This window comes from Microcebus murinus, chromosome 19, assembly GCF_040939455.1.
Source record: "Microcebus murinus isolate Inina chromosome 19, M.murinus_Inina_mat1.0, whole genome shotgun sequence".
Taxonomy (NCBI): Eukaryota; Metazoa; Chordata; class Mammalia; order Primates; family Cheirogaleidae; genus Microcebus; species Microcebus murinus.
Window position 1 is genome coordinate 26,470,004 of NC_134122.1, and position 25,686 is coordinate 26,495,689.

General features: G+C 43.7%; 1 protein-coding gene across 1 annotated transcript in view; it reads left to right on the forward strand.

Moving 5' to 3' along the window:
• Window positions 1-25,445, forward strand: part of LMTK2 (lemur tyrosine kinase 2) — a 98,837-nt gene extending 73,392 nt beyond the window's left edge. Inside the window, exons 8-14 of the mRNA XM_012759215.3 lie at window positions 416-500; window positions 1,767-1,888; window positions 8,323-8,472; window positions 8,750-11,708; window positions 19,892-20,024; window positions 20,248-20,490; window positions 21,463-25,445. Of these exons, the coding sequence (XP_012614669.2) occupies window positions 416-500; window positions 1,767-1,888; window positions 8,323-8,472; window positions 8,750-11,708; window positions 19,892-20,024; window positions 20,248-20,490; window positions 21,463-21,491 (3,721 nt within the window). The 3' untranslated portion in view covers window positions 21,492-25,445. The remainder of the gene's footprint in view (window positions 1-415; window positions 501-1,766; window positions 1,889-8,322; window positions 8,473-8,749; window positions 11,709-19,891; window positions 20,025-20,247; window positions 20,491-21,462) is intronic.
• Window positions 25,446-25,686: the final 241 nt, after the last annotated feature.

Consider the following 25,686-nt stretch of genomic DNA (forward strand, 5'->3'; position numbering starts at 1 on the left):
AAATAGCAAATAGACCATTACTGAAGTAATAACAGTTGTTATAAAACATTCATACAGTTTAGCTAGTAACATTTTAGAATTCTTTCTTGGTCACTCTTAAAATACTAGGAAATAAGCCATAAATCTGGTTTTAATGCAGAGCATGGTATAGATATAGTCATTATTTAACCTTAGCATTCATAGTTATTTGCCAAAAATGTGATCTTCATTATTTAAGTAATTGATAATATATTTAATATATAATCCTTTTCCTGTGAAAAAGAATTTTAAAACATTAATTATTAAGCAGAGATCTCAATATACTACACTATGATTCCTAGAGAAAGCCTTTTTATGTAGCAATTTCATGCAACATTATCCTGATTGTTGGTTCTCTGTGGTGTTGTTGTATTCACTTCCATCTTTCTGTTTTCAGTGATTTAGCCCTGCGGAATTGTTTTCTTACCTCTGACTTAAATGTGAAAGTGGGAGATTATGGAATAGGATTCAGCAGGTACAAGGTAAGCCAAAGGTTTAAATGTTGTCTCTTTAATCTCAGTTAATTTCAGTTGTGAAGTTGTAATATCACAGAAATGCCTCTCTGCTTTTGGAAGAGAGGGGCAAGAGCCTTGGTCTTGGCTGCCTTTCTGGAGAGGGGTTTGTTGCACTCATTTTAATGGCAATAACGGCTTCTGTTGAGTGGTTTGTCTACATCAGTGGCTTTGTGCCCAGTGTTTTGTGACAGCTTTCCAAGTATTTTGTTTAAAATGATTTATAAACAGTGTAATTGATACAGTCTGATGGTTCATAATAAATTTTAGAATGAACATGTGAGTAATAATAATTACTATTACTTGTATAATGAAATCTACATGTTATATAAGTGTTTCTCCATTATGTGGTCAGTAAAATTTTAGCTGAGATTCAGTAAGCTTGATTTAGGTTTTGTAACTCTGTCATAAATATATCCCCAAAGAAAACAAGGGAAGAAGTAGATGAGATTTTCATTTGTGTGTGTTTTTGTAGCCCAGCTGAATGAGGTAGCATGATGTGGGGCAGAGATTGTCCCAGCTCCGTGTTGTCAGGAGACCTTGGATAAGCCATTTGGCCTCCATTTTATAACCAGCATCATAAGGATAATACCTGTTCTATCTTAGGAGCTAAAGAGGTAACATTTTCAAAAAATATTGTGCAAATATAAATTGATTATTTGTCTACATAGTGGCTGTAGTGTCTTGAGTACTTGCTGTATACCAAGCATTTAGAAGTACTTGCCTGTATTATATCATTTAATCCTCATCACAGAGGTAGGTAGTTTGTGTTATCCTCATTTTACAGGTAATGAAAAAGACTTCATGTAGTTGTTGCTTACCCAGAGTCGCATAGCTGGTAAATGGTAGAACGGAAAACTTACAACCCAGTCTGTTGGATTCTAAAGCCTATAGTCTTATTCATTAACCAGCATCTCTATTCAGTGCGTAAGGCCCAGTATATTTTAAAAGATGTTTTGCTCAGTCTGCGTTGCATGCATCAGACACAGCGTACCTTCCTTTTCCAGGAAGGATGACTTAGCAGGCATTCATGGCTGAGAGACGAGCTCATGAAGCCCAGGAGGCTTCAGAGAAACTCTTTACTCACCTTCTGCCCAGAAAGTCTCTCTTCATGCCCACTTTTTTTTCCTGATACGTTTTTTGGGTATGTTTTCTGAGAATGCTCTGGAATTAAATCATTGAGCTCACTAAAAGTATCGTTCCATTCAAAATTCTGTATGCTTTCTAACAAAACAGGAGGATTACATTGAAACAGATGATAAAAAAATTTTCCCTCTGCGATGGACTGCTCCAGAATTAGTAACCAGCTTTCAAGACAGACTACTAACTGCAGATCAAACTAAGTATAGTAATATTTGGTATGTATTGGTTTACCATTTTATTAGGCTTTTGTTTGGCAAAGTCTTCTTTCTCTTTGAGTAATTTCTTAAGGGAAAGTAATTGTATAAGATGTAGGAACAAAAGATTTTCTGATGGTGTGAAAGAGACCATTTAAAGACATGATAGCAATTGTCAACATTGCAATGATATAATTAACTTTTTGGAGACTATCTTGCTTACCCATTTTCCTTTACAAAAGCAGGAACCAAGTCTATTTTATATTCTATACCTCCCGCAGGGCCTGGCATATAATAGGTATTTAATACATATTTATTGAAGTGAATGAACTGAAAGGGGTTTGTACTATTACTTAATACTGTGATTTATAGGGGTCAGTTTAATGGAAGCTAAAGAGATGTATCTAAATATTTGACTTAAAATTTCTGTCACAATCTTCTTAATTTATAGCTACTTTTTAAAAAACAAAACAAAACACGGACTCTTGCTCTTTTACCCAGGCTGGACTGCAGTGGAGCAGTCATAGCTCACTGCAGCCTCAAACACCTGTGCTCAGTCAGTCCTCCTGTCTCAGCCTCGAGTAGCTGGGGCTACAGGCACATGCCACCATGCCCTGATAATTTTTAAAAATTTTTTTGTAGAGATAGGATCATACTGTTTTGCCCAGGCTGGACTCAAACTCCTGGGCTCAAATGATCCTTCCGCCTCAGCCTCCCAAAGTGCTGTGATTACAGATATGAGCCACCATGCTCTGGCCTGTAGCTATATTTTTTGTGCTTTTGTTCTTTTTCCATTTCTTTTTCTCTTCTTGCCTTCTTTTGGATTGATTTCTTTTTGCTTCTGTTGTTATCTGTAATTGACATAATAATTTGGAAATATATTTAAGGGATACATGTTATATTTCAGTACATGTATACAATGTGTAATGATCAAATCAAGGTAATTAGTATATCCATCACGCCAAACATTTATCATTCCTTTGTGTTGGAAACATTCCAAATCTCTTGTAGCTATTTGAAAATACACAATAAATTGCTAACTGTAGTCGCCCTATAGTGCTATGGAACACTAGATCTTTTTCTTCCTGCGTAGCTGTAATTTTGTATCTGTTAACCAACACCTTCCTATCTCCTCTCCCCACCCTTCCCAGCCTCTAGTAACTACTGTCTACTCTGTATTTCTATGACCTCAACTTTTTTATCTTCCACATGATTGACACAGTTGGATTCCTTTCTCTTTCTCCTTTGGGTATCTGCTCTCCCAGTGAGTTTTATATTTTTGCATGTTTTCATGATAGTAATTATTGCCTTTCTCTTTCAAATGTAGGACTCCTTGGGCATTTTTTATTTTGTAAGACCAGTCTAGTGGTGATAAGGTCTTTCAGTTTTTGCTTGTCTAGGAAAGACTATTTCTCTTTCATTTCTCAAGGATAGCTTTGCTAGGTATGATATGCTTGACTGGCAGTTGTTGTTGTTTTTCTTTTAGCACTTTGAATATATTATCTCATTCTCTCTTGGCCCATAGAGTTTCTGCTAGAAATCTGCTGTTAGTCTAATGGGAACTCCCTTAGACTTGATGCTTTTCTCTTGCTATTTTTATTTTTATTTTTCAAGACAGGGTTTTACTTTGTCACCCAAGCTTGAGTGCAGTGGCACAATCATAGCTCACTGAAGTGCTAAAATTCATAGGCTCAAGTGATCCTCCTGCCTCACTTCCTGAGTAGATGGGCCTACAGGCACATGACACCATGCCCAGCTGATTTTTGTATTTTTTATAGAGAGAGGGTCTCACTATACTGCTCAAGCTGGTCTCAAATTCCTGGGCTCAAGCAATCCTTCTGCCTTGTCTTCTCTAAGTGCCAGGATTACATTTGTGAGCTACCACCTGACCCATTTTTAGAATTCTCTTTGTCTTTGACCTTTGACAATTTGACAATAGTGTGCCTCTGAGAGGACCTTTTTAGGTTGAATCTATTTGGGGACCTTTGAGTTTCCTGAATCTGTACATATCTCTCCCAAGACTTAGGAATTTTTCAGCTATTATTTTCTTAAGTAAGCTTTCTATGCCTTTTCTTGTCTCTCATATATTTGTTTGCTTAATGGTGTCCTATAAGTCCTATAGGCTTTCTTCATTCTTTCTTCCTTTTTTTTCCCTCTGGCTGGGTAATTTCAAACAACCTGTCTTCAAGTTCAGAGATTCTTCTGCTTGATCTAGTCTGCTATTAAAGCTCTCTGTTGTATTTTTATTTCATTCATTGAATTCTTCAGCTGCAGGATTTCTGTTTGGCCACCGGGCAGGGATGGTTTGGTGGCAGCTTAGCCTCAGGAATGGAAGAGTTCCAGTTTCAAGATGATGTAGCATAGGAGCTGCATGGGCCACAGAGGATGGGACACAGTGTCAGAGCCTTCTCTGGAGGGAGGCGCAGCTGTGTGGACCTAGTGCCTGTGAGGACTATAGGGGACCCCAGTAGTGAGGACTGTGAGTCCAGGGTGTTACTGGGGGCTGCTGAGATCCTCTTGCTTACCTTTCCCGTCAGGGAGATGTTCCTCCTGGTCCCTTGCTGGTCCTGCTAGGGGACGGAGTGGTGGAGGGCAGGCATTTCTTTCTTTTCTCTGTGTGGCTGTCCTGAATATCTGTGCTCACCAGGGTTTCTGTTTTTCCTTTGATGTGCTCCAATTCTTTCCTTTAGTTATTTTGTCAAAATGTAGTTGTTCCTTGGTTGCTTTGGCTGTCAGTATCTGGATTGATTTGTTTTTATTGTTTTTTTCCTCTTAGTTTGAGAGCTACATACTCTGTTCCTATACTTTTATTAGCTACCCTGGAAATTAACAGCTTGCATATACTTCATCTACCTCAGCTTAATATTAGTTCATATCGTAACCCTCCTTCTGAACAATACAAGGACCTCAGAACACTTTGACTCAGTATATCACACATGCACACTGTTATATGTTATTATTGTTGGGTATTTTAAGTTTTTCTTTTAACTTCCCAAGATTGTTTTTTAGCATCAGTGGTTTTTTTTTTTTTAGATTTATACACATAATCAAACCACTTTGCTCTTCATTAATTTTTTTTTAATCTCAGACTTTCCATCTGAGACCACTTTCTTTTTGCCTGCAGTGTATCCTTCAGAACTGCCTTTAGTGAGGGTCCATTGGTAATAGACTCAGTTTTTGTAGGTCTGAACATACCTTCATTTTGTCATTCTTGAAGTCTATTTTTACCTGATGGCTTTTATTTTCTCTCAGCGTGTTCTACTGACTTCCATTATTGCTTTTGAGAATTCAGCTTGCTGTAATCCTACTAAGTTCTTTGAGGTAACGTGACTTTTTCTCTCTGGCTGCTTTTCAAATCTTTTCCTTTTTCTTTTTTCTTTTTTCTAATAGTTTCACTATGATGTGTGTGGGTTTGGATTTAAGATTTTTGCTTGGGATTTACTTGGCTTTTCAAATCTGTAGGTTAGTGTTATTCATTGGTTCTGGAAAATTCTTTACCCTTATCCTTTAAATATTGCCTCTGCCCCCTTTTCTCTCCTTCTGGAAGTCTAATTAGACACATGTTATAGCATCTTGCTTTATCTCCTGTCTTTCAAGTTCTCTTATGTATTCCATCTCTTCAACTCTCTGCCACATTTCTAGATAGTTTTTCAGACTTAGACTATAGTCACTTATTTCTCTTTCTTCAGCTATGTCTATTCTTCTGTTAAATCTATTAAGTTTTATAATTCCATTATTGACTTTCAAGTTTTAGAAGATATTTTTTGTTTTAAAAATTTGTCACAGTGTTTTTTATAATTGGATTATGATCTGTGTCAGATAATTCCACTAACTAAAGTCTTGCTCCTGCTGCTTCTTGATGGTTCCTTGTTTTCTCAGGGACTTTTTTGTGTTGAGGATTCTTGGAAATGTAGAACTGAGGTACATTCCTCCAGAGAAGATCTCCATTTGTTTCTCCTGGGTACCTGGGGGTCCTGCCGTGTACAAGGCGCTATACCAGGCCAGGGCTTTACATATTCAGCTTGAGACTTTATGAACCACTCAGATGATGTTAATTTGGGCTGCAAATCCAGGTAAAAGCCAACTCTGTGGTTATAACTTCTGAGGGCCCTGCCCCCCTCACATACACAGTCAGTCTCCACCCTCACAGCACCTCAGTGCTAAGGCAACTTGCCTTCCTGCCTATTAAGGGAGGCAGGAGCAGGTTGATCCTACCTTGAGGTCTCTCAGTGAGCCCCCTTACCTTGGGCCTATCATCTCATCAAGCCTTGGAAACCATAAACACAGAAGCCCAAGGTCTGTGCTTCAGCAAAAGCCACGAAAGAGGTTTTAGTATTCTGCTTAGTTCTCCAAGTTCTAGATTTTTGTCTTTGTAAGTTCCTCCATTCTTATCTACTCTTAGATGCCTTTAAGAAGATGCTTTTTATGCTTCATCCTGCATTTTTATTGTTCTTAGTGGGGGGATTGAGCTGGCAGTATAGCCCGTATTTCCAGAGACAAAGCCAGCCCCTATACTGACAGGTTGAGCAGTCACTAGTGGCAGTGCCAGGTCATGCCAGGGGCAGAGGCCACACTGCCTCATGCTGGGGTGACTGAGAAGGACCTCACTTAGAGAATTTAAGGGTGAAGAGAGGATAAGAACTACAGGACATTTTTCCTCCCAGAAGAAAGAGGCTCCATGGTTAAGGAGGCACAAGCCCATGGTAGGGGAGGAGATGAATCTGAGGCCTAAGAGGAGGTGATGATGCCATGATCCCAGGGGATCCCTGCACAGAATGCAAAGCTCCAGGAGAGAGACTCTCAGGGAAGATGCTATGCGGCAGTAGGGGTGGGGCTGGGGAAGCCTGTGCTTCCTGTTCTGTGCAGGTAGTGGCTAGAGAGGGGTTTGTTTATGGACAGGCCTTACTTGGGGGTGGGAAAGGGAGCTAAAGTAGGGACTTGGAGAAATTGAGACGGGCAGAGTTATTTGCCAAAGGTCAAGCCAGGCTTAGTGGTAACACTGATGTTGCCATTGATCACATACCTACCACCTTTGTGGTCTTCAGTATTTCATGGAAATTTCTTATTTTCCTCAAATTGTAAACTCATTTGAGCAGTATTATCAAAAAGCTCCCCAAGGAGCTCCAATAGGTCATTAGCACTACCTTAAACTTCTTTTGTACAAAACACAGTCACCTACACCTACCAATTCTGTGCCAGGGAAGAGAAAGCACTTCTTACTTTCTAAATTAAACTGGGAGATTTGGTTCCTTTTATTTGCTTTGATAGAAATGATCTCTCAACTTAGATACTGAATATGCTGATTTTTTTCACTAATTTGTGAAAGCAGTGTAAGAGAATGTAAAGTTGTGTTATACGATGTCAAATAAACTATTGATTATTCGATACGGTTTGTTATTCACATAAGTGTCCCAGTGGGTATTTATCATAGTTGTGTAAACCACAAATCGGGGGATGTCAGAATCACCAGGGAGCTTTTTAAAAACATGGGTTTGTAGGTCATACCTGGATCTGCCAACTACGAGTCCTTGGGGTGGACTCCAAATACCAATGTGTTTGTTTAAAGCTTCCCAGATGACATGGATGACCAGTCAGGCTTGGGAGCAGTGCAATGAATAGGAAACAATAATGCAGGACAGAGGCAGTGAGTGACAGGGAGGAAGTGCAGGGGCCATGTGGAGAAAGGACAAGCACTTTGTCTAACCTCAGCAGCAGAGGCCGTGTCCACTGGGGCAGAACACAGGGTTGTGAGAGCTAGGCAGGGACAGAGAAGGGGTGTTCCGGCTGTGTGTGGCAACCCTGGGGGCCTCAGAGGCTCAGGCAGGTGGCCTCTCCTCTCCTGCCACAGAGACAGCTACCGGAGTGCTAGGCCATCCTGCGTGATAGCAGGAAAACCCAGAATTCGGAGGAGTAGCTAAAATAAGGAATGGGTGGGTCTAACAGGGAAGAGATTTTTTTTCCACATAAAGATTTCTTGTAGATATTTTCTGGCATCTACTACTGTTGTGAATGAACTTTTTCCCCACAAAAACCCCCAGAATTTAGGGTGTTTATCTTGTGTGTAGCCATTCTGCCAGTGTCTTGAAACATTCTAATGGCCTTTCACATAAGTTCTTGAATTTTTAAAGTTGACGGTCATATTAACCTCATCTCTATAATTATGCCTGTCATATCTGTTTTGTATTTTTTTCGTTGGCCAAAACTTCTAGAGTGGTATTCAGTAGTAATGTGAGGAGGCATTCTTGTCTTCCTTATTTTAAGGGAAATGCCTTTTGTTATCGTGATATTGATTATTGGTTTCGAAGCTATTTTATTATGTTAAAGAACTATCTTATTATTAATAATCTTCCATACACACCTTGTCCTTAACATTACTGACTGTATAAATAACAGTGTGGGTGTTAAAAATTTGACATCTAAAGGGAGAGAGAAATAACCCTGTTTTTTTCCTACAGGTCCCTGGGTGTGACACTTTGGGAGCTTTTTGATAATGCTGCTCAACCATATTCTAACCTTTCCAATTTGGACGTCCTCAATCAAGTCATTAGAGAGAGAGACACAAAGCTCCCCAAGCCCCAGCTGGAGCAGCCTTATTCTGATAGATGGTTGGTAACTTCATGTTCTCTGGGTTCCACTTTATTATCTTCACTGTGAAGATAACTGGGAAATGTCCTGAAAACACAAAAATTTGGAAATATACTTCTTCATTTCCTCTTTCACCACACTCTCACCATTTTTCTGAAGTCCTTCGTGTGGTTGGCAGTGATTAAGATGTAGAAACTTGTGGGGTGTTCAGTTTCCTTTAGGGGGTCCTTGTAAAGTCTTTTCTTATTTTAAAACAACTTATTATCGTTCCATTAATTACCTCTCCTGTGCTGCTAGGTATGAAGTTTTACAGTTCTGTTGGCTGTCACCAGACAAGAGACCAGCAGCTGAAGACGTGCACAGACTGCTGACTTACCTGCGCATGCAAAGCCAGCGGGACTCAGAAGTTGACTTTGAGCAACAGTGGAACGCTCTTAAGCCAAATACGAACAGTAGAGACGCTTCCAACAATGCTGCTTTCCCAATTCTTGACCACTTTACCCGTGATCGGCTGGGCCGTGAAATGGAGGAAGTCCTCACTGTGACCGAGACAAGCCAGGGACTGAGCTTTGAGTACGTCTGGGAGGCGGCAAAGCATGATCATTTTGACGAGCGCAATCGGAGCCACCCAGACGAAGCCTTGTCCTACACAAGCATCTTCTATCCAGTCGAAGTGTTTGAGAGCTCCCTTTCCGATCCTGGGCCTGGGAAACAGGATGACAGTGGCCAAGATGTCCCTCTGAGGGCCCCCGGGGTGGTTCCTGTTTTTGATGCCCACAACCTTTCTGTTGGAAGTGACTATTATATCCAATTAGAAGAAAAAAGTGGTGGCAACTTGGAGCTTGATTACCCTCCTGCGCTGCTCACAACTGAAATGGACAATCCTGAAAGGATGGGTGCTGAGGCAGCCCAGGGTGCGGCACACAGGAGCCTTGAATTAGAGGCATCTAGTACCGATGAGGACTTCTTCCAAAGCAGTACGGACCCCAAAGATGCTAGCTTACCTGAGGACTTACATGTTCCCAGCGGCCCTGAGAGCCCTTTCAACAGTATATTTAATGATCTGGACAAATCGGAGGATTTGCCCAGCCACCAAAAAATATTTGACTTAATGGAACTAAACGGTGTTCAAGCTGACTTTAAGCCTACCACTTTAAGTTCGAGTTTGGATAACTCCAAAGAGTCTGTAATAATTGGCCACCTTGAAAAAGAAAAGTCCCATAAGCTTTTTGACTGTGATCCTCTTTGTCTGTCAGAAAATCTTATGCACCAGGATAATTTTGATCCATTGAATGTTCAAGAATTGTCAGAAAACTTTTTATTTCTTCAAGAGAAAAACTTACTGAAAGGCTCATTGTCTAGCAAAGAACATGTCAGTGATCTTCAAACTGAGCTTAAGAATGCTGGTTTTACTGAAACTGTATTAGAAACTTCACCTAGAAACTCTTTAGATACCGAGCTTAAGTTTGCTGAAAATAAACCAGGCTTTACTGTGTTACAGGAAAACCTCGGCGCAAAGGGCAAAGATACAGACATCGTGCTCATGGATAGCACTCCGAGCGCCTCGCTGCTGTCCTCCCCGGAAGTGCAGGTACCTCCTACCTCACTCGAAACAGAAGAAACGTCTCATAGTGTACCTCCAGGTTCATTCCAGCAGCAGGGAGAAACCAAACCCGCATGTTTGGACGTCAGTGTCTCTGAGGACTGTCTCTGCCAGGACGTCAGTGCAGACACCGCGACTGTCCCAGTTGAAATTCTGTCAACCGATGCCAAAACTCACAGCGTTGGTGACGGGTCCCAGGACTCAACTCACCAAAGGGAAGAGACCTTGGGAGTAACCAAAAGTGACTCAGTTGTTGTTGATGATCTTCTTCCTACTAAAGCGAGTATAGGGAGTAGTCCTCCCGAATTAGGACAGAACTTACAAAATAAACCTTTTTCAGAAGACCATCATGGTAATAGTTTGCTAGAGAAAAACTTGGAAGCTGTGGAGACTTTAAATCAGCTCAATTATAAAGATGCTACAAAAGAAGCAGGCTTGATGTCTGCCCTTTCCTCAGACTCTACCAGTCAAGACAGCCTCTTAGAAGACAGCTTGTCAACACCCTTTCCAGCCTCGGAGCAGTCCGTGGAAACCCCGGACTCCTTGGAGTCGGTGGATGTCCATGAGGCGTTACTGGATTCTTTAGACTCTCACACTCCTCAGAAGCTCTTGCCCCCTGACAAGCCGGCAGACAGCGGCTACGAAACAGAGAACTTGGAGTCGCCTGAGTGGACTTTGCACCCTGCCCCCGAGGGCCCCTCCGACTCAGAGTTGGCCTCAGCTGGCGATGGTGGTCAAACCAGTTTGCCTCCCAACCCGGTCATTGTTATCTCAGATGCAGGTGATGGCCACAGAGGTACAGATGTGACTTCACAGACTTTTGCACCTGGCTCCCAGAGTTCATATAGAGACTCGGCATACTTCTCAGATAATGACTCTGAGCCCGACAAAAAGTCTGAGGAGGTCCCAGGAACCTCCGAGTTGGCCTTGGTGTCAGTACAGGGCCCGTCCCTGCCCGAGGCAGTCAGCCCAGAGCAGAGTCCTGATGCCGAGGGTAGTTTCCTGGAAACCACAGAGAGCCAGCCGGCTCAGGGTTGTCCACCTACTTTACAGAATTCCAGTCACCTGGAATTAAGAGAAACGCTGGAGCCAGCACAGGCTGATGTTTCTAAACAGATGCATCCTGCAGACGACGAGGCTGGCAGTCCCTTGAGTTTGCTGCATTCAGAGCTTAGCAGCAGCGATGACTTGGAGACACAGGAAGATCGCCCCTGCACCCTCACTTCCACCGGAACCAACACTAATGAACTCCTCGCATATGCAAGTGCGGCAGTAGATAAGTCCCTGACCGGCCACTCCGACGGCCCAAAGTTGAAGGAGCCAGATATCGAGGGGAAATACCTGGGGAAACTGGGCGTGTCAGGGATGCTTGACCTCTCTGAGGACGGGATTGACGCGGATGAGGAGGACGAGAACAGCGACGATTCCGATGAGGACCTGAGGGCCTTCAACCTGCACAGCCTCAGCTCCGAGTCAGAGGAGGAGATCGAGCACCCTGTGCCCGTGATCCTCAGCAACGAGGACGGGAGACACTTGCGCAGTTTGCTGAAGCCCTCGGCAGCTGAGGCCTCCGACCAGCTACCTGATGACTGGAAGAAAGAAAAGAAGGCGGTCACATTTTTTGATGATGTCACAGTTTACCTGTTTGACCAGGTATTTGTTACCTCTAAATTACATATACATACACATACACAAGAATTCCAAAATACGTTTAGGAAATTGAGTGTGGTCTGGTTTTTTAATTGCTGTTTTGAGGCAACAGATTGTGATTAGTCAAAAAAAGCAATTTGGGGTTGGTTGCAGTTCCAAGAATATGCAGAAATGTGGTTTGCACAAGGAATTCTTATTAAATTAGGGGAAGGAGACCTGGATGCTCTTCCTGGGTCTCTTCACAGAGTCCTACTGAAACTAGTTACCCTTTACAGACCAAAGTTTTAGAATCTGACATTGGCAATAATACCCAACACTTGGGCGCAGGCCTACAATAGTCGCTGGCGCACAGCTCTGGAGACATGCCAGCCAACAGCAACCCTGCGGCGTGCACAGCAGGAGAGTCTGTGGTTCTTTTGGCCTGCTCCTTGCCCCTGTCCTCTTTCCCTGCTTGGAGCAGATGGTTACTGTACCCTGCTCAGAGGCACAGGCTTAGGCTCCTTTAATAGCTTATAATTCGAGCATTTTTTTTAACGTTCTTTTTTTACTAGCCTTTGTAACCCTTTAATTTGCTTCTTGCATCAGCTGGATTGTGAGTAAACTTAGCTGTGGGACATAGGGATGGAGTCCCATTGCACTCCAAAAGATGTGGGAGTCCTTGGTATCTCCTTCATGGCACTTGCCCTCCCTTTTCTCTTAGTTCTGGGAACCAAGACCTTGGTCTCTCAGCCCCTGTGTAGCATAGTCCCTCTCAGGCCTACAGCCCTGTGTCCTGAGCGCGGTTCCACCTCCTCCCCCCAGATCTGCATCTCCCTTTCTGTTGCATGGTACTTTATGCTTTGTTGCCTCTCTGTGTTTTGTTCACTTTGTGTTGTGATGTTTTTCAAAAAAAATCCTTGAATTACCCACATTTGTACTACAGCATATTTGAGGGGATGTGGACATTTAAAAAAAGAAGAGAGTCCAGGCACAATGGCTCACACCTGTAATCCTAGCACTCTGGGAGGCCGAGGCGGGTGGATTGCTCGAGGTCAGGAGTTTGAAACCAGCCTGAGCAAGAGCGAGACCCCGTCTCTACTATAAATAGAAAGAAATTAATTGGCCAACTAATATATATAGAAAAAAAAATTAGCTGGGCATGGTGGCGCATGCCTGTAGTCCCAGCTACTCGGGAGGCTGAGGCAGAAGGATTGCTTGAGCCCAGGAGTTTGAGGTTGCTGTGAGCTAGGCTGATGCCACGGAACTCATTCTAGCCTAGGCAACAAAGCGAGAGTCTGTCTCAAAAAAAAAAAGAAGAGTAGCTTCCTGCGCTTAGCCAGACCCATCAAACGTGAATCTGCAAGAGGGCCCAGGAGACTGCCTTCCTCTTTTTCTTCCCCAGATGGTTCTCACACATCTGAACTCCAGAACCTTTGAGCTCAGGGAGCCTAGGAAAGTAAGGTGCCATTTTCTATGAAGACTGGAAGGGAGAAGAGGTCACCTGTGTTCTGTTACCAGTGCATCCCAGTAGGTCGTTCTCCACTGTCTCTGTGAACATGAATTGCAGTCGCATTTCTGCACTGATGGGGCGCTCCACAGGTGGGACAGAACTGTAAACTGTGTTCAGTGGGCTGCTCAGGAGTCCAGGGTCCAGCTGGAGTAGTGAGATGGACACAGCCCCAGCGGAGGCAGCGGGCAGAGGAAGCTCCCGGGGCTCTAGGAGGCTGGACTCACAAGCACTTCTTTGTGGAGCATGTCATGTTTTGCTTGCTGTCTTTACAAGACGGGACAGAATTGCAAAAGATTAAGAGTCATGAAGGGCATGCCAGTGACAGGATCGAAGGTACAAAGATCAAATGGGAGACACATTTAATAGGTGTGAGGCTTTGACCCCAAGGGGTTAGTGTCGTAGAGAAAATCAGACAGTGGCTTAAAGCCAGAGTAAAATCCTGAGAATCTGATGATCTAAAATTAGTTTTCTTACGTGTCTCATGCAATTTGCCTTGGAGCGACAGCTACCAACCTTTTGAAGCTGATGATTGATGGTTTTCTCTTGCTCCTATGTTGTAACTTAATGAGCTAATTTTGATGTAGTTTAGTTTTTAAGTAGTTTAAGTATCTTAGCTGCAGAGTTTTTACTGAGTGTTCGTGGGTTTTGGCAGTATTGTGCCTTGGTTGTGTCACTATTTGTTAGTTAAGCAAATAGTTAATACTTACAGGCCAGGCGCGGTGGCTCACGCTTGTAATCCTAGCTCTCTGGGAGGCCGAGGCGGGCGGATTGCTCAAAGTCAGGAGTTCAAAACCAGCCTGAGCAAGAGCGAGACCCCGTCTCTACTATAAATAGAAAGAAATTAATTGGCCAACTGATATATATATATATAAAAAATTAGCCGGGCATGGTGACACATGCCTGTAGTCCCAGCTACTCGGGAGGCTGAGGCAGAAGGATCGCTCGAGCCCAGGAGTCTGAGGTTGCTGTGAGCTAGGCTGATGCCACGGCACTCACTCTAGCCTGGACAACAAAGTGAGACTCTGTCTCAAAAAAAAAAAAAAAAATACTATGTGTGAAGCAACATTCTCACAGAATCGTTGGTGAACAGTCTGTTGGTGCTGACACTTTTATACACAAGGTCTTGTGTTTCTCCCCCACGCAGGGGTGGTTGTCATGCATCTTTTTTTTTTTTTTTTTTTTTTTGAGACAGAGCCTCGCTTTGTTGTCCAGGCCAGAGTGAGTGCCGTGGCGTCAGCCTAGCTCACAGCAACCTCAAACTCCTGGGCTCGAGTGATCCTTCTGCCTCAGCCTCCCGAGTAGCTGGGACTACAGGCATGCGCCACCATGCCCGGCTAATTTTTTATATATATATCAGTTGGCCAATTAATTTCTTTCGATTTATAGTAGAGACAGGGTCTCGCTCTTGCTCAGGCTGGTTTTGAACTCCTGACCTTGAGCAATCCGCCCGCCTCGGCCTCCCAAGAGCTAGGATTACAGGCGTGAGCCACAGCGCCCGGCCTGTCATGCATCTTTATAGAGAGGACTCTGAGGCTCAGAGAAGTTAGACCTTGCAGAGGAATGGAGGCGCCATGAGTAGTGGCGACAGGACTTGCACTGAACTTTTCACCACCCAGCCCTGCAGCCTCTGGCATGGGCCTTTAAAATCTGAAGCATCTGGTTGACTTTTAGCTCCTACATTGTTTTTCTTGAATACCCCATTATCAAGGCAAAAGTAGTTGGTAATGATGCTTGCACTCCTGAGCTTTTGAGGAATAAACATTCTTGGGTTCCTCCCAGGTATTTCTGTTGGTTTTGTTTTGTTTGTTTTTTGTCACTGTCTTTGGTTTTGGTATCAGAGTAATGCTGGTCTAAGAAAATGATTGGGAAGTATTTCCTTCTCTTACAGTTTCTGAAAGAAAGATTTGTCGATCTTTCCAAAGAATGGTTTTTGGTTTCCTGGATTTTTATTTTTAATTGTTCTTTTCAATTTCATTGATTTCTGCTTTATCTTTATTATTTCCTTTCTTGATTTGGATTTATTTTGCTTTTCTTTTTGTAGACTCTTAAAAGCTTAGGATTTGAGACCTTCTTTTTTTTTTTTTTTTTTGAGACAGAGTCTTGCTTTGTTGCCCGGCCTAGAGTGAGTGCCGTGGCGTCAGCCTAACTCACAGCAACCTCAATCTCCTGGGCTCAAGAGATCCTCCTGCCTCAGCCTCCCGAGTAGCTGGGACTACAGGCATGTGCTACCATGCCCAGCTAATTTTTTCTATGTATATTAGTTGGCCAATTACTTTCTTTCTATTTATAGTAGAGACGGGGTCTCGCTCTTGCTCAGGCTTGTTTCGAACTCCTGACCTCAAGCAATCTGCCCACTTCGGCCTCCCAGAGTGCTAGGATTACAGGCGTGAGCCACCGCGCCCAGCCGACCTTCTTTTCTTGTATTAGCATTTAATGCTATAAATTTTCCTCTTTCTACTACTTTAGCTGAATCCTATAATTTTTAATGTGTTTTATTTTCATTTTCAGTCAGCTGAAATTACTTTTTAAATTTTCCTTAAGACTTCCTCTCTCTGCCTATCTCATTCTATTTGACATGACTTTCTTGTAGGTAGAACATACTTGGGTGGGGTTTTTAAAATTTATTCTGAAAATCTTTTAGTGGCATATTTAGATCATTTACATTTAATAAAATTATTATGTTTGGATCTGGGTACACCATTGTATTCTGTTCGTTCTTCTGGTTCTTATTTCTCTCCATTCTCCTTTCTTCCTTTGGGTAATTTGAACATTTTTAATATTGCATTTTAATTTGTCTGTTGTGTTTTTTACTGTATATTTTCTCTTTGTGTAGTTTTGTAGTGGTTATTCTAGAGATCACAATATACATACTTTTCACAATCTACTTAGAATCAATATTTTACCATTTCAGATGGAATGTAGAAACCTTTCTAGCATATAGGCCTTTGACTCTCCCTCCCTATCTTGACACCATCTTGTGTATTAACATACACATGCAGGGATAACCCATTGGACAGTGTAATACGTTTTACTTTAATCATCAGACTTTTTTTTTTTTTTTTGAGACAGAGTCTCACTTTGTTGCCCAGGTTAGAGTGAGTGCCATGGCGTCAGCCTAGCACATAGCAACCTCAAACTCCTGAGCTTAAGCAATCCTACTTGCCTCAGCCTCCTGAGTAGCTGGGACTACAGGCATGCACCACTATGCCCGGCTAATTTTTTCTATATATTTTTAGTTGGCCAATTAATTTCTTTCTATTTATAATAGAGATGTGGTCTCGCTCTTGCTCAGGCTGGTTTCGAACTCCTGACCTTGAGCGATCCTCCTGCCTCAGCCTCCCAGAGTGCTAGGATTACAGGCATGACCCACCTCACCTGGCCAAAACATTTTTTTTTTTTTAGAGACAGGGTTTCGCTCTGTTGCCTAGGGAGGAGTGCAGTGGCTCAATCATAACTCCCTGCATCCTTGAACTCCTAGCCTCAACTGACTCTCCTGCCTCAGGCTCCTGAGTGTAGCTAGCACTTGGCACCATACCCAGCTCAATCATCAAACATATTTTAAGAAACTCAAGAGGCAACAAATAGTATTATACAGTTGATCCTTAAACAACATGAGTTTGAACTGCATGGTTCCACTTTTACACAGTAGCTTTTTCAGCCAAATGCATATTGAAAATACAGTATTCATAAGTTAGGAAACCGTGTGTGTATATATATGGAGGGCTGACTTTTTATATAGTCAGCCCTCCCCTCCCTCCCTTCCCCTCCTTCCCTCTCTCCTTTCCTCCTTTCTTTCTTTCCTTCCTACTTTGGACAACAGAAAGAGTATAATAGATGCTGATTTAAGAAAAGCAAGCTATGGTTTATAGTAGGGTTTGCAAGGCTGACTTTGACTTGAGTATGTATAGTCTTGGAATTAATCCCCCAAATATACCAAGAGATGATTGTTTACCCAGATAGTTTGTATTGTCATTCCTCAGTATCCAAAGGGAATTGGTTCCAAGACCCGCCTCAGATAACCAAAATTTGAGGATGTCCAAACCGTTTATGTAAAATGGTGTAGTATTTATATATAACCTATGCACATTCTCTTGTATACTTTAAATCATCTCTAGATTACTTATAATACCCATACAATATAAATGCTATATAAAGTTATTATACTGTATTTTTTCTATTTTTTTATTTTTAATTTAGTTTTTCCAAATATTTTCAGTCATAGTAGGTTGAATCTGCAAATGTGGAACTCTTAAATATGGAGAGTTGACTTTATTTCTGTTGTTCTTTATTCACTATTGATGTTTCAGGGTTTTTTCTAGTATCATTTCCCTTCTAATTAAAGATGTCTGTTTAGCTTTTGTGTTCTTTTTTTGTGGAGTGGGGTGATGAGGGTTCACTATGTTGCCCAGGCTGATCTTGGACTCCTGGGCTCAAGCAATCCTGACACAGCCTCCCAAGTACCTGGTAGCTGGTATTATAGGCGTGTGCCACTGCACCTGGCTTCTTTTCTTCTTCTTCTTTTTTTTTTTTTATAAAAACAAATTATTAGGTTTTTTTTCCCATATGATACTGTCTTTATTTCATGCTCATTCCTGAATATATTCCTATATTCTCTGAATATAGAATTCTGAGCTGACAGTTCTTTCAGCATTGTAGAAATGTATAGCTTCCTTCTGGCATTTATGGTTTCTCATGAGAAATTTACACTCAATTCATTCCCATAGAAGTACAGATTGAGTATTCCTTATTTGAAATTCTTGGGACCAAAAGTGTTTTGGATTTTGGATTCTTTCAGATTTTGAAATATTTGCATTACTTACTGATTGAGCATCCCAAATCTGAAAATTCAATATCCCAAATGTTCCAATGAGCATTTCCTCTGAGCATTTGTCAGTGCTCAAAAAGTTTCAGATTCTGAAGCATTTGGGGTTTGGGGTTTTCAGATTTGGGATCCTCAGTTTGTAATACGTGTTTTATCTCTGGCTGGTTGCAAAATTTTTTTCTTTGTCCTTAACTTTGAGCAGTTTGATTATGATGCATCTGGGCATGGATTTCTTTGTGTTTATCCCATTTCCAGTTTGCTGAGCTTCTTGAATCTGTAGTTCAACATCTTTCAGCAAATTTGAGAAGTTTTCAGCCATTATTTCTTCCAGTACTTGTTCTGCACTACGTTCTGTCTTGCCCCTCCTTGGACTCCAGTGGTAGACCTCTTGGTGTCGTCCCACGGGGCCTGAGGCTATGTTCCTTTCTTCTCCAATTTTTTTTCTTGCTGTGTGGATTGGATAATTTCTGTTTCTCTATATTCAAATTCACCAATTCCTCTCTCATCTGATCTTCTGTTTAGCCCATCCTAGTGAGTTTCTGAATTTTAGTTATTGTATTTTTCTACTGTGAAATTTGCATTTTGTCATTCTTTTCATCTTCTATTCTTTTGCTAAGACTTTCTACATTTCCATTTATTTTAAGAGTGCCTTTACTTGTTAGAGTATTTTTATAATAATCTTTTTCAGGTAATTCTAGCATCTGTGGCACTTTGACATCGGCATCTGTGGATTGTCTTTTCCCCTGTGAATTGAGGTTTGGGGGTTTACTGGTTCTTTGTATGCTAAGTAATTCTAGATTTCGTGGCCTCACATCATGTTACCTGGTTCTGTCTTGTTTAAATTCTACAGAGATGTTATTTTTGTCTTAGCGGGCTTGACTGGCTGGGTTTAGACCACAAGTTCCAACCAGCCTTCTGTGGGTTGTGGTTTCAGTGTCAGTTCCCCTTTGAGAGCCTTTGTTGTGCTAATTCAAACCCACTGACATATGTCCCCTCCACTGGCCAGGCTGGAGCTTGGTGGTGGTCTCCAAGGAGTTCACCTTTTAAGGCGTTGGTGTGTTGTTGGGGTCAGATCTATGCGCGTGGCTCAGGGGTAAGCCTGGGAGTTCCTCAACAGCTCCTTCCTCTCTGCGAGGTCCCTGCTACTTCCAATTCTTTGGGCCTCCCCTTTTTGGTCATTCAGCCAGGAAGTTGGGGCTTTAGGTACCATACTATGCTGCATATTTCCTGCAACTCTGCCCATGTCTGCAGCCAAGCGGTGGGGTGGCCGAGGGCAAAGAAAGCAGGGACACCCCTCACTCTTGAGATCATAGTCCTCCGGGACAGAGGGGGCTTCACTCCCTCAGGATTGTAGGCACCTGTCGCCCAGGATTGCTTGGGGCTGGGAGAGACCTGAGAGAGGAAAACAAAATAACCTGGAGGTTTGTCCTTTTCCTGAGTATCAGAAAGGCCCCCTTTCTGCTCCTAGAACCAGAACCAAAGGCTTCTCCTGGAACTCCCTGTCCACAACCAGCTCCCACTTTGAATTTAGGGCTTGGTTGAGGCCAGTCCAGCGGATATGGGAGGGAAAAGTGGCAAACTCAGTGCTGGCTTGGTGGTGCTTTGATTTCTGGCGTTCTTCCCCATTCTGCCTGCTGCTGTTTACTTCTCTAAGGCCTGAGAGAGCAGCTTCCTGCATGCCCAGGTGTCAGAGCTGCAAGCAGAGGGAGAGACAGGGCTCTGTCTGTTCTACCCCACCCAGGACCGGAGCCAGCCTTGTTCTAAGATGCACACTTCATAGTTAGCAGTCAGGCGCACCTGCCGGCCTGGGGTGCGGTTACACTGGCCAGTTCCTGTTAGCAGGCCTCTGCTGACAGTTTCTGTTTGGCTTTTCAGGAGACCCCAACCAAAGAGCTGGGGCCCTGCGGAGGAGAGGCGCATGGCCCCGAGCTGAGCAGCCCAGCACCGTCCTCAGGCCCACCCTACCTGAGCAGGTGTATACATTCTGAAAGTTCCACGGATGAAGAAGGTATTTCACTTCATTAATTAGTTTTAAAAGAAACTGAAAAATAGAGCTTTGAATAACATAAACGGCTTTTTGAGGATAGTGTCACCTGTTGCTTTAAATGATGCCTTCGTGACACCAGGAGCAGCTCTGCCATCTGCCAGTCGAGCACACCTGTGCCTTCACGCTCCCTCTCTTCTTTATCTCGCAGTGATAAAGGGAGGGTTTTCTGTTTTTTTATTTCTAGGTGGAGGCTTTGAATGGGATGATGACTTCTCCCCAGACCCTTTTATGTCAAAGACAGCAAGTAACCTTCTCTGCTCCAAGCCTTCTCTACAAACGTCAAAGTACTTCTCGCCGCCGCCGCCAGCCCGGGGCGCGGAGCAGAGCTGGCCCCATGTGGCGCCCTACTCCAGGTTCTCCATCTCCCCCGCCAACATCGCCAGCTTCTCCCTCACGCACCTGACCGACTCGGACATCGAGCAAGGAGGTGAGAAGCGCGCGTGTGCTGGGCTGGGGGGGCTAGGGCCAGGGGAGGTGCCCTGATGGCCCGTGGGGCTGATGTGTCCATGGTGTTTGCTGAGTAGATTACAGATTGGTTTTTGTCAAACTGCCATAATTGTGACACTGTGCTCTGGGGGCCACGTCCCCCACCCTCAGTCACTCTGTGGGCTCATTACTGCTTACTCCTGCAGACAGGAGCAATCAGGTGGAGCCACAGCTCTGGGTCACTAGGACGTCCCCAGGGTGGAATTCTCCCTCTTCCCTGCAACCCTCTGTTCTCCCTTTTGCTGCTAGTCACCCTCCCCCAGTCTTCCCGCCTCCTTCCCGGAGGGACGGCTCTTCAGAGGCATATGCTCCTGCGAGCACGTGACCCGTGAGTTTGGAATTGAGCCCATGTGCATCTGGCTCTGCCCCTGAGAATGTTGATTTTGCCATTAAGTGTTGGTCTTCGTGCGATAGCAGAGGGCCGGTGGGAGTTACTGGGCGGGGCGCATTTGAAGTGGTGCTGTCTGTACATACGGACCCTCGTTTCTCCATAAGTAGATTGAAAGATAAATGGTAATAGCTACATTTTTTAATTTGAAGTTTACAGATCAAATAATAAATATGAAATATAAAGAGCTTTTAGTTGTGTTTGCACTGTGTTTCACGTGTGCTGATTAGATAATGCCGGTTCCCGCACGCTCTGTCCGAGGGCAGATGTGGATCAGAGCGGGTTGGCCCTGCGCTGAGCGTTGGCATCCAGCTGCGTGGCTCCCACGGCAGCTTTGGCTGCTGGAGTCGCACAGGTGCAGCTGCTGAAAGGGGAGCTGGGGCAGCTGGGGCAGGTGCTGGGACCCAAGCACTAGCTTCAGTTCCTCTTCCTGCAGTGCACCTCCGAGACCGTGCAAACTGTTAGTCTGTGATGATTGTTTTTCAAACCCCAGCTTTGTTGTGTTGCTTCCTCTCCCCTAAATAGGAAGCAGTGAAGACGGAGAAAAAGACTAGGCTGCTGTCCCAAGCCGCAGTCCCGTGCCCTCAGCCCAGACAGCGCCGTCCCCTCCATATTTGCTGCCACGAGATTGAGAGAGTGGGAGACGCACCAGGAGAAGGGAGACGCCCTGCGCTGTGTCCCAGGCGGGGCGCTGGGGGAGCCCCGGTGGGGAGCGCGGCCGTGTCCAGCAGCTGGTGTCCCTCGGCTCCGCGCACCCGCAGCTGCTCTCACACTTGAAGTGCTCACGCGGTGGTCGTTCTGGCGAAGCGCCCGCGCCACCTCCGTGCGCGGACGCGTGTGCACTGGCACCGGTGTGTGTGTGCTACAGGTGGGTGTTCTCTGCGTGCACACCTGTACACCGGTCCCCGCACGGGCGCCACAGAGGACGCACTGGGGAAATGGTCACGAGTGAGCCATATTTATTATTTTTAAAGAAATCACTAATTGCTTTCTGTAATTGCACTGTGGATAAATGTTAAGAGTCTCCAATGTTGTACAGAATCTTAAATTATTCAAGGAAAATAAGGCAGGTCAAGCTGGTGCTACCCCACTGGTTTGATTCTTTTTCTGTTCTATAGTTTGCTCTGCATGGTACCTGTAAAGCTTAAATATTTTGAGTGTTATGCTGTCCTTGGAATTGTTGGAATTGTACATATGGTACTCTTTCATAAATGATAATGATTCTGAATGTTAGTGTTTTATGTTCTTATAGGAAATATTTTCAGTGAGTCCAGAAATACCACTCTGTTGTGTTGATGGAAGCAAACACATTTTTGTCTCTTGTCTACAAGGTGGTTTCTCTGCAGCAAATGAGGCTTCTCTCTGAGGAGCTGAACGGTCTTGCAGCCTCTTCGTGCAATTCTCCCACCCCACCTTCCAACTTTTAAAAACCCTTTTGGTAAAAATGGACTGGTGGTGTGCCCCAGAGCTCAGTGCCCCAGCCCTCGCCCTCCTGCCTGTGTCTAGGAGGCTGACTACTGTGCAGCTTCAGTGTCCTCATGAGTCCGTCCTTCCAGAAGCCAGGACTCGGAGGAAGATGCATCTCCACAGAGGGCTCTGGTTGAGGATGGCTTAATTGTTTGTGCACTTCAGATGGTGTTGATTTGAGCTTTTAAAAGAATCTCCACAGCTGAATTTTCCCCTCGGAGCCACTCCAAGTCATGTCCAGGTGTGGCCAGTCTCTTTGTAGCCTCGGAGATATACTACAGCCTGCACCTGTGGGGGCAGGGAGCTGAGGGACAAGGGCCTCAGCAGCTGACACGTCTGCCTGGTTGGGACCTTGGGTGGCTCTGTGTGACCCCGGGGCTTATCTGCACAGACCCTTCCCTTCTGCATTAGGCACCAGGTTCTCCTCTTGCTTTGAAAGGGAGCGATGTTTCCAGTGCATCTTCGTGGTGTTGGCAGAATCCAGTGTTCACAGCACAAGGCTGACGTCATCCTGCCCTCGGTGAGCTCTGCCCTGACGCGAGGAAGCTTCCAGTGGCCGGCGCAGCACGCTGTGCTGAGGGAGTCGCCATTGGTACCAGCTGGGTCCACAAGTCTGTGGCCCCCTCACACTGGCCCTTCACCCCAGATATTTTCAGGTGCTGATGTGCTTTCCAGACCCGGTGGAACCCCAGGCTGGCTCTCCAGGCCCAGGCCGGGGCTGGCCAGTGTAAATCGAATGAACTCGTGTTCTAGTGCAAACTGCAGACGTGGACATGGCCAGAGTTTATATAGCAAATTATGACCTTTAGCACCAGTTCTGGTTCACTCCACTAATTTTTTATACTAAGCAATAACTTTCCAAAGCAAGAAAATGTAGAATGAAGAGAGTCCCCTGGCCCCCAGCTTGGTGTGAACACAGTGTGCTCCTGGGCTGTGCAGACAGCACTGGCTCTTGTGACATGCATGTTGTTTTTTTTTTTTTAAATTAACAGGGCATTAGAAAGTGATTTTGCCAAAATTGTCATAACTCACAGTTTCTTGCTATGGAGACTTCCTGAGTTTTCTGAATTTATACATCTAACTGCCAGTCTTGGTTGACAGAGAAATGAGAGGTGACTCTACTCATTTTTTCAAATTATAGACCTAACGAGTGAGTTCAAATTTAATGAGTAAAAATCAAGCAGATCCATAGGATATATAGTTTTCATACACAGCCTAGGATAAATTTATTGATATTTTGGGATTGTACATTTTTCACTATGATTAAGGAGATTTTAACAACATAATTCCCAATTTTATTTTAAGTCTATATCATTCTCACAATTGCCAAAATATTTTATACTTTGAGTTGGGGGGGGTGGGTAGAGTAGTGGAGTTGCATGGAAGGGAAGATTTATATTTATAATAAACATGTGAGTAAAACATGTTTTTTTTGAAATCTCAAGCAATACACAGGAAATTTAAGTAAATTGAAATTTTCAGCCCATTTTTGAAATGTCAGCATGTGCTTTGTTCAATTCAGTTTTTTTTTTAAACTAATAAGTTTGTTAACATTAGTGGGTTTTCAAAATGTACTTGTTCTAATCAGTTGTGCAATGAAATAAACCAGTGGCATTCTCTGGATCAGCGGTCCCCAGCCTTTTCGGCACCAGGGACCTGTTTCATGGAAGACAGTTTTTCCACAGGGGGTGAGGAAGGGTGGGAGACAGCGCTCAGGAGGTGATGCAGGTGATGGGGGCGGCTGGACATGCAGATGAAGCTCACCAGCCACTGACCTCCTGCTCTGTGCTCCCCCCCCATTCCTAAGTTACATGGAAGACATTTTCCACAGATGGGGGGTGGGGGAAGTTGGGGTGGGCAGTGGAGCTCTGCAGCCTGGTCCCTGTCTGGAGGTTGGGAACCACAGTTCTAGATGATGTGGGGCAAGGTTAGAATACCTGGTTCACGGTGATAATCTTTGTGTGGCAGTCCAGAATCTATCAGATTTTGATTAGTCTTACTTTGGTGGAGTTTGTATATTTTAAATACTGTAATAAAAGTAATCTTTCATTTCCTTCCTAGCAGGAGCTATTTTGTGTTATTAAATGACCCTGTCATAAGCCAGAAAGGGCAGTATAGAAAAAGTATCCCCCAGATCCCTCTGAGACTTGGACTGCGTCTGGGTAAGAAGCCGTTCATCTTAAGGGTGAAAGAATCTCAATTAAACTGAATTAAAAACAGAGCGTTCATTCTATTTTTAAATGTACAGGCTTGATTGTTTCTATAGAAATGGGTTTAACTCAGAAAAGTCTTTGTATGTCTTGCTGCCGTAGAACACCATCCAAAACCTCTTCCTTTAATTCATAATTCCCATAGGGTATTTGTAGCGTTAATGACCTATTGCATGTCTGTCCTGAGGGCCCCCAGGGGAAGGGAGGCAGCTCCTGGCTCGTATCTGAAAATTTAGAAGTGAACCACATGTTATACTCCAAAGGTTGGGCTTCAGTTATGGGGGCTTCAAAACATTAGCCTTATGAGAAGTAGCCTTAAAGTAAGAATGGGTGTACACAATTATTTCGGATTTAAGTCTCAAAAACAATATTCCTAAGTAGTAATGGGGTTGGCTCAAGCCTTGTCTGTTAACAAAGGAATTTCTCTTTAGTATACAAATAAATTCTTAAAGATGTGTTGACAGTATTGAATTACCGACAGCCTGTTGAGATCAATTCAAGTGGCTTGAACTTGTGCTATTCGAGTGTTCAGGTTTGCGAGGGTGGAGCTGGATCTTGATGATGGGACCTGGTGTGAATGTCCACTGTTTGCTCCCAGCTGCAGAGGAGGACTGATGGGGCCGTCACACCTACCGGGTCCCCCGTTGTACTTTAACACAGTCAAGAGAGGTTCACGGCAATATAACAGTTAATGAACTTTCAGTTTAAATTGTGTACATTTTTAAATTGTAAGATTTTTACTGTATATTGATGCATAGTGTGATTCAATAAATTGCTTGTAATTTAAAAACTATTTAATATTCAAAATAAATATAGTTATATATTTATAAACTCTGTTGCTGCGTTTATTCCATGTTTTTCCCTTGCAAGAGTGGGTTGGCCTGGCATGGCCACGTGTGTGCCTGTGGCCCTGGGCCCTCTGGAGATCGTGGTCCCTTTTCCATGACAGACCTAAATTCCCCACGCTTCTGCGAACACGAAGATTTGCATAATCCCTATAAAACTATAACTTTTATGTGGTGTTGGTGCTGCCTTGAAGCAAATCTGTAATCCCAAACCTTTGCACTCAATG